Genomic DNA, 9729 nt, shown 5'->3' with positions numbered 1-9729 from the left:
TCACAGCACCAAAGACTTGCAGTATATTCATTTCTTGTATAAATATTGGTGCATGGACGACATAGTAGTTAAGGAAAATAACATGATAATGTTTGACAATGTGATTCCAACCTATCTCAAATATCACTTGATTTATTATTATTATTATTATTATTATTATTATTATTATTTACGCAAATACATATATATAGATCGATATTATGGACAAAGACTATATATATGATATATAACGTATACTGATACATACCTAAAAAGACTTTAGGAGATTCTACGTTTGTTATAGTATACTTGGACACTTGTGCTATACTGACAAGTGGCATAATGGGTCCGATGATGATGGGGACGATGATTTGGTGAAGCTCCATAGATCATTCTCGCTACTGTAGACCTGAGAATTTGTTTGATTTGATCTATTCGAGTGCACATGTAGCTGTGATAAATGCATGTCATCATCAGGAGACAGACCAAAACACCCATTTGGCTCACTAAAGCAGGATAATTGTTTGGATGCCTCTACCTGACCATTCAGCTGTGATGCCACCAGACGATCAAAGGTAGCCCAGTCATTAAACCCGGATTTGTTTTGTTCGTGAATTGAGGTCATGTCAAAGCCATTGCCTTGGGGGTGGGGGTGGTGGTGGTGGTGGTGGTGGTGGTTGGTGGTAGTGGTGGTGGAGGAAGGTTCATTATTCTCTGAGAGCATTTCATCATATGACTGATAACAAGATTTGAAATTGCTCTCTTGATCGAAGGAGGGGCTATTGATTGTAACCGTAGGAAGAGTTGGGCTATCTAGCCTTGGAAGATGCATAAATCTCTCATGGAGCCCTTCGCTGATGCCTGTGTTGTTGGCTGAGAGAAATCTAATGCTGTTATTGTTGCTGTTGTTGGAGAGATTCATGTGGCTAAATGTTTCATTCTCCATCTTGCAAGTCCTTCCCATATAGAGAAGTATTTGGTCAAGAACGCCATCGTTGCCAGCACTGAGAATCTGGGTCTTTGAGTCCATCGAGCTTGATGAACCTTTAGGACTCTCTAGGGTTTTCTGATAGTTCTTCTTTCTAAATACACGGCAAACCACCCAGCCCTCCTCAGGGATTGCTTCTCCAATCGTATTGGAACCCTGAATTCAGAAACAGTATTCAATATAATTTTCAAGAGAAGACTAACAAGAAAACGGAAAAGCTTTGGATCAAGAGTTGCATACATGAGCAAGGTGGCTTACAGTGGTGTCATGAGTGCTATCATCCAGTCTATACTCATGCATGATCCAATCAGATTTCTGTCCATGTGGAGCACGACCCTTATAGAACACTAGAGTCTTCCTCAACCCAATTCTTCTAAAGCCGCTGTAGATGATCTTGTCACGGCCAGTGGCTTTCCAGAATCCGGCTGCCGTTGCTCGGTTAGTTCGGGTCCCAGTGGGGTATTTCTTGTCCTTGTGACTGAAAAAGTACCAATCATTCTGCGGAGTGGATCCTATTTTGCATTTCTCTGCATAGTCCGGGCCATTTATGCAACAAGGCAATTATTAATTTGATTGATCATCAAGTTCACACATGTTCAAGTATAAATGATAAGGAATATGTAAAAGAGAAATTAAAAGAGTACCTTGAATATCCCAGGGCTCAAGCTTGTTAAGATCAACCTCGCGAATGACATCGAGATCTATCTTCTCATATGCTACCTTCTTCCTGAGGTAGTAATGAAGAAGCTCCTCTTCAGTGGGATGAAATCTAAAGCCGGGGGGGACCTGAGACTGACCATTTATTGAAAGATTCATGTCCTCCGGCATTGCAAGTGAAACAAGATATAGAATGAAAGAGGAAATTAGAAAAGCTGGTAAGGGAATAGAGGAAAGAGAAGCAAGAAATGAGAGATAATATTGACAAAGTGTTAAGGTGGGGGAGGTGTGCGTAAAGGGTAATGCAGTCATGATAATTTATAATGGTTGTAGGACATATGGGAAGGGTCCAAATATGCATGAAAAGTTATGGAATCATGGGTATTAGTGTACTTAGTGTGGGGTCTAAGCCTTCGAGAAGAGCCAACCACCTAAAACTAGGGGACCAAACAGAGAAAGAGGTAGGGCATGTAGGTCCCACAATATAGGTGCTAACAGTGGGGTCCAAAATTTTCCGAAAATGCGTTAGAGGCAACAATATATATTTGTAAGAGCGGGGGGCACGCCCCCATCTCAACTACGACCCATGACCTTAATATCTATTTGAAAAGCACCTCTAAAACCACCACTATCCTAAAAGAATCTCTCATCACTCATTTTACCTGTGCAACCACCTCAACGACAATAGCCCAAGGGAGAGATGATGGGGTCGGAGGCACTGAGCTTTCATGGCCCTTCCACAGATAGATCATGATGGACTCTGTGGAGACTTATCAGTTTAATTTTTCATTTTAATTTGTGCATCCCTTCCATCCCTTTATTTATTTATTTTACACATTTATCATTCTACTCACCAACTGTAGGGCACCGCATCATGAATTGAACACCCACAAAGTCCCTCTCCCTAACCTACAAGACCTTGCCTCATACTATCCCAAATATAAACACTAACTGTAGCTACAAACCATATCCCTCTGCGCTTCTAGCTATTTATATCACCAAATTTCTGCATGCTTTACATGAAACTGGACTTGAGCACGTGCCCTAACATTATCTACGAGCTCCTTTATAGTGTCTGAGGAGCCCTACATGAAGTACCCAAAAAATGACGACAATAAGGAAAAAGAAAATTTCAATTACCCCAATTAACTTTAGCATATTATTTCTAAATAATTTCTTCTGTCGAATTAGCTTTCATATTTTAAAATTGACACTATACTGCAAAAATTGAGACATAATTGTTTAGAGACTAAATCAATATACTGTTGAACCTTTCATTTTGATAAAATAAAATACAGATCTCCAAAAAATTCAAGTCAATGACTATATTTCTCCAAAAAAAAAAAAAGCGTGTATCGGCAATCACTAACTTAGAATTCAGGAGAAAGCAGCAAAAAGAGCAGCCCAGTTGAAAATTTCCCAATCTTAATCTTATTTAATTTGTTAAGGGAAGATATTAAACTTGGCCCTTCCTAGCTATAATCTACGATACCACATGTGAGGTTATATGTTGCAGGGTTCGTGTGGTGAGTGCAGTGAGGGGGTCCCATTATCAGCATGTGTATAAGCATACGAAATTAAAGCTCAAACTTTATATGACGTAATTGCACATTGAAGAGAACAAATGGTATGGAAGGAAAAAAGGCAAACATTAACTCTACAGTTGAAGGAGACTTCCTCATTATTATTTATATGCCATTTATAGAAATCTACTATCAATCCTAAAGATATATGCATGGTTTTGTATCGTAATAAATGTGTTTTGCCTTCCAGGAACAAAGGTTAAAACTTAAAAGTTCCGGCCGCCTCATAATTCCCATCTCTGGTTGTTACCACCCAATTCTTTTACTTGCATCGCTTAATTATAACCAGCATCCCATTAACTTTTATTTTTGTTTGTTTTTTCTAAATAATAACCTCTCTCTCCCTATATATATATGTTATCCTTTGCGTTACTCTATATATTCTAACCTTGATCTCAAAGAAATTGATCAATAGATTTAGTTTTGTGGCAGAATTGAGCAAGAGTCGATGGCTAGCAATTTAAGGTGAGTTGAAAAGGATATGTAATTGAAATAAACTGAGTAATCTAAACGTACACACTTATAATTAAAAAAGTAATTAATTAAGCGCAGTGTCTAAACGTGCGTGCAAGTGTGAATAAAATATATAGAGGCGTATCCAAGGATGGATGTGTTTGTACCTAAAAACATCAAAATCAACCATGTAAAATTTGTCATTTCTGTAGGACCAACAGATAAAAGAAGGTAATATTAAATTTTTTATGAAAGGAAATATTTCTTCTGTGATAGGAATAGGCATGAACCATGACCAAGCCTGATGTCATCCTTATTACATATATGGGTAAATATACATCATAAACCAAGAAACATATATATATATATATATATTATTGAATTTTTAATAATTACTTTTTGAAAAAATTACTCGAATTAAAAAATAATTTTATCATTTTGTAAACATATTGCTAGTTATATTTAATATGCTAAAAAATAAGGGCGGATTAAGGCGTGGAGGAATGACCCTTGATTGTTGAAATTTTGAAAATATCTATATATAACAAAATTTACCCAAAATTATCATTCATCCATTCACATATAATGATAATAGCTATATATATAAATGGTTGAGTTTTGAAGAATTGAGGGATGTGGGAATAATTTACATGAATGCTAAAATAATAATAGAATGTTAGAAACGTAATAAAAGTGTAATGCAAATGGCATATAACAACCTCAATTAGTGAGTAGAAATTAAGGAGAGAAGGGGTTTGGTCATGGCATCGAGTAGAAGCATAGACTAATGTTTTTTACCGACATGGGCTTGGCCAGTGAGCAAACACTTAAGTGGTGTGGTGTGTATATATATATATAACGGTACCACTTGAAATCACATTCCGTTATGAGAGTGTCTCATCTTTAATCATGATCGTTATTTCTCTAAATTCTATACCTAATCATGATTTGTGCCCAACAATTGACGGACCAACCACTTCTTACTCACCTGCACTTGGACATTATATCTATCTTCTTCTCTTGTTGCTTCTACTTCAAATCTTTTTCTTTTTCCTTTTATAAACCATTTCTTCTAATTCTTGCCCTAAACTCAAACTTATTTAATTAATTCATATCCTCTTCTTCTTCGTTAAAATGACGTGGGATATGACGATAACACTTTATTTGTTCCCAATTAGGAACATGGCATATATGTCTTTTAACATAATATTAATATTATACAATTATTTTAATTAATAATGTTATTCTAATTTATAATAAACTATCTCTATCTCATAATATTCAATTAATTTAATTATTCTCCCAAAGAATTTACAACTAATAATATATATAGTTGTTTTTCCCTTTTTATTATTAGTCATGCATCTTTTGTTTTAACCTCTGAAATTCTTCACATGGGCTGCTGTATCCTTCGACCATTTTTGACCTTTATTTACTTTTTTTTTTTTAACCCGTATAATATAAAACCTAATTAAATGGAATTAAATTGCATTTTTTATTTATATTAGACTGAATTTTGATAAGAATCGTCCATAAAAAATTATAAGCTAACCATTTTAATTAAATTATTAATTAAAGGATGTTGATATGTTGAGGACCATATTGTTATGTATATGTGGATGGATGGGTTGTACATGTCATGGTGACGACAACATGTAGTCTATATATATATACACACACACTAAGTTCCAAGTTGTGTGTGTGTCACATCACCATATGGTCGGCACTTGCCGGTAACAAGGCAAAAACACAATATTAATAAATTATACAACAAATTAAAGTATATAACTCAAGGGCCGGCCTTCTAATTACGCACTGCTCTATCCTTTTACTGCACCAATATATATACGTTTCCTGATTTGATCCTTGCTTTCGGCCTTCCCATTAATAATAATAATGGTAATGGGAAATTGATGTTAGATCATACATTGAGATTTGGATTTGAAGTTGGCTTTTTTCTCCATTGACATTAGGAAAAAAATTTAAAAAAAAAAAAAATAAAAGTTAACAGATACATATATAAAGAAGATCTTCTTTTTTGTTGAGCTCATCCTCTTCATTCTAATAATAACACCATAGGCATAGCAGGGAAAGGATGCCAAAAAAAGGCCCCATTTTTCCAGCAAAAAGAGGCGATTAAAGATGATTTAACAGCAACAACCACCGCCAGATTTCATGAACCTTCTATGATTGAGGAAGGAGAGCCTCCTCTCTGTAGAATCTAATGCAATTAAGCTGCTTTATAAAAAGTGCACATCATATTTCAATTATTACTGAATGATTTCTCTAGGATTTATTATATATATCCAGATCCCATGGACCCTTAATCACACAACCTTCATCTATCTTAATTCGTAGCTTAGCACCACCCATGGATCTACTCTTCTTGTGGCTGGGATTAATATTCACAAACATAGCTTTTTTTTCTTTTTAATGTCCATTTCGAGCTGTATTGACTAACATAAAAAAGGTTGCCCTGTCTCAATTGAGAGAGAAAATATTTATATAATTTAATCAATTTAATTAGAAGATACATTATGTCTAATTGCTCGATCCTCTCCAAATCCCAAAGCTGCCCCATCAACTTGCACACGGGAAACAATAATTGGCTTTTGATATTCATCGATAATGATGAACCATTTTCAAAAGTGTAAACCATGCACTTCATATTGTTGCTGATATATATACTTTTTCAATTTAAAGTCATGTTGTCATGCATTTACTTCAATCATTGAGAATTACATATACGTATATATGATTATCTTTATTTATAATTAATTACATGTTTTTCCTCTTTCAGCACTCACCAATTGCAGAAATTAATTAGGTAAAGTAATTTAGATTTAGTGACCAATTGAAGCAATTTCGTAAAGGGTGCATATGTTATTATTAGAAGATCGTGGTAATTACCAATTAGTTTGATTTTTAGTTCAATCACGACTGAACTAGGTATGGAAATAGAGTTGGGTGGTCTGATCTGGCATTTATAGAGTTGGCACCCGAACTCAAGGACCTAAAATTCTATGCTAATTTTGATTCATATTGTTTATAATAAGAAAACTGGAGGTGCAAAAATTATGAAGCTTATAAAGCTAGGACTAATATTGGCCAGCTTCAATGTTACTATCCATTGTAATTAGCATTAATGAGGCGAAATAAAAGAAAAGGACCACAGCCCATAAAGAAAATTAAGAAAGGGAGATTATTATCAATGAAGCTGCAGCTGCCTGATATTCTAGCTCCTTATAAGCCAAGAAATTTTCTGCTTGGCAACGTTGTGCACGATTTGTCTTTCCTTAGACAACTCATGAGTGTGTACCTTTCACTGGGTTTTTCTTTGTCGCTACCAACTAGAAATAGATTTTCTTCATCTTAAAATATTCTTTTATATCAATTATAGCATTTTTTTTTCTTTTTAGGAAGAAGGGGATGGATTGAATAGTTTCAACGTCTTCTGTTTACTTGAATTTTTAGAAAATAATGAATTGAGAATGATGCAAGATGTCCATTAGTTTCTTGGATTTATAGGTGTAAATAAATTTTAATTAACCAAATTAATTCACACAAAGAATTTGATCACCAATATATATGTAAATGGGGGCAATATAAAATTTAGAAAGCAAGGGGGTGGTTTGGCACGTGTTGATTTTGAGGAGTAAATATATATATATATATAGGTGGTTGGTGAATTTGATGTATTCGCTGACACTTTATTGAGAAGTTACAGAGGAGCAGAAATCGTTGAAATTATAAGAGCAAGGGAGCCCCACCCATGTCCGTTGATGTTGAAAAATGGTGGGTGTTCACCAGCCACCAGGTGATCCTCATTCAGCCTTTTGCTCTCTGCTGCTGCTGCTACTGATGATATGATTTTCATGATATATCATGAATGATTTCAACCAAAATTTATCAATTTAATTGAGTGAAGATGAGAAGTTGATTAGTTTGAAGGGGCAAATACTAAGAAGATGCCCTGGCCAGGGTTCAACTGAAATAAACAGATCTGGTTAATTTTGAGTGTGATTGAAGGGAAGGGATCACTTTACTTGTTGATTTCCTTCCATCCGTAGGTTGATATAAAGACAGAAGAAGATTGTTGCTGTTTTTGTTCAAATTCTTGTTATTGATATTAAGTTTGTAATTATTGTTATTGATATATAAAATGGCTAATGAGAATAAATAAATAAATATATGTATATATATATTAAGAATTAGTATATGTGTTCTCTATAGATAGATTAAATAATCTTTTAGCTTACAACAACAGATTGAAAACTCTTCAGAAAGTTTACCAAATAATCCACTATTCCAAACTGGTAATTAAACACCTTATTATCTCATATAAAATCTTTAAATTTATAGGTAAATCTATTCATTTATATTTTAGTTTCTTGAAATCAGACATGGATCAACTATATAAAATTTCTGTTTGGGCCCTTTTTTTTATTTTTTAATCATAAATGGACTTTGGCATTTCGCGATTTAGATGGGCTTTGGCTTAATTAATTAATGTAGTTTTTTTGTATTTTTTGAGCTTGCAAGTTAATGTATCTCTAAAAATATTTTGGCTAATGGTTCAGAGAAACACAAACAGCATGTCAAACACTCCTGCATTTCCATTTCCTTTTTCTTTTTTTCTTTTTTCTTATATTTCTATGCTTTATGAAGCCAATATCCCATCTTCTCAAAAAAATTTTATTAAAATATATTCCCTTTATTTCATAATTTTTATATATATTAAAAAATATATTTTTTTTATTAACTTTTAACTTATATTTATTTTAAATATATTAAATTTTATTAAATATTAAAAAATATTTGAAAAAATTTCTTTAAATTTAAATAAAATTATAATAATTTATTATAATTTAAAAAAATAAAAAAATAATTTTAACACAATTAAAAAAATATAAACAAAAATTATAAAATAAATGGAGCACTTTTTTCCTATGTAATCAAATCATTTAACACGTATAAAATATAATATAATATAATAAAATATAATCAAATTTTATATTAAACTTGGGTAAAATTTTAAATGAATTTCATTATATTACGGTAAACTAAATGTACTATTAAATAATATATATATATAGATGATTATGCAAAGCCCGACTCTAAGGTATTAGCCATTTAGGGAGAAGCGTAAAAGAAAAAGAAAAAATATTAACTTTGGATAAGTAAAATATATATAGACTTTACCTTTAACTCAACGATATTAAAGTTTTTTGAATTAAAGATTATTCATTTTTAAATAATAATATTATTTTTTTTAATAAAATATGTGATATGATTTTTTTTTTTTTTAAACAAGCTATGTGATATGATTTTGAATGATTATTATTGATTATTAATTAGGAGAGACTGATATTTAGTTTAAATTAAAAAAATAATTAAATTAAAATAATTTAAAATTTTAATTTAATTTTTTATTTATTTTAATTTAATTTAATTTTTATTTTTAAAGTTTTAATAAAAAAATTAGTAAAGCTGAATTAAATTAATTAGTGCTAATATTATTTTTTATATATATAAAGAGATTAATTAGATTATAATTAAAATATTTTAATTAAATTTTAAAATATTAAAAATATAAAAAAAAATCTTAATAATTAAATCAAACCAATTTAATTTAAATAGATTTATATTTAAAATGAATTTAATTTAATTATAAATATTAAAATTTTAATTTTTAATTTATTCAATTTAATTCAATTCAATCCAATTATAAATATTAATTATGCCTTAAAAGCCATAAGGACCGCCCTCATATATGCGTTCAAATAATTAATTTAATATGTCAACCGCATCACCATTTGGCTTTGGCATTGTAATTGACCAATAAATAAATAATAATACAACTTTGGAGTGGAAAGGGAAATGAATTGGCACCCATGACCCGCATTTTATAAAATCAAACTATTTCCATCTCATATCACGATACACATTATTCTATTCTATGTAAATTAATTATATATTCTTCTACACTTCTCTTTTTTTAAATTCATTTTTTCTAGTAGATTTAATATTTAATTAGTAGTATCATAAAGTAAAAATTTTTTAAAAAAT

At 31.5% G+C, this 9729-nt stretch overlaps 1 protein-coding gene across 2 annotated transcripts; it reads right to left on the bottom strand.

Moving 5' to 3' along the window:
• On the bottom strand, positions 1-1951 carry LOC110608646 (NAC domain-containing protein 43). Of its 2 annotated transcripts, none has more exons than XM_021747922.2 (3): positions 1612-1951; positions 1226-1494; positions 1-1123 (listed from the first exon to the last, which is right to left on the bottom strand). In XM_021747922.2, exons 1-3 carry the CDS (start codon positions 1934-1936, stop codon positions 302-304), a joined length of 1416 nt encoding a protein of 471 aa, XP_021603614.1. In that variant the 5' UTR covers positions 1937-1951; the 3' UTR covers positions 1-301. The 2 variants fall into 2 exon arrangements, with proteins under 2 accessions (XP_021603614.1, XP_021603613.2); XM_021747921.2 differs by having other exon boundaries at positions 1208-1494; positions 1612-1934.
• Positions 1952-9729: the final 7778 nt, after the last annotated feature.

This window comes from Manihot esculenta, chromosome 2, assembly GCF_001659605.2.
Source record: "Manihot esculenta cultivar AM560-2 chromosome 2, M.esculenta_v8, whole genome shotgun sequence".
In the NCBI taxonomy this organism is placed as follows: Eukaryota; Viridiplantae; Streptophyta; class Magnoliopsida; order Malpighiales; family Euphorbiaceae; genus Manihot; species Manihot esculenta.
The sequence above is the reverse complement of the archived record's forward strand: the minus strand, read 5'-3'. Positions and strand labels throughout refer to the sequence as shown.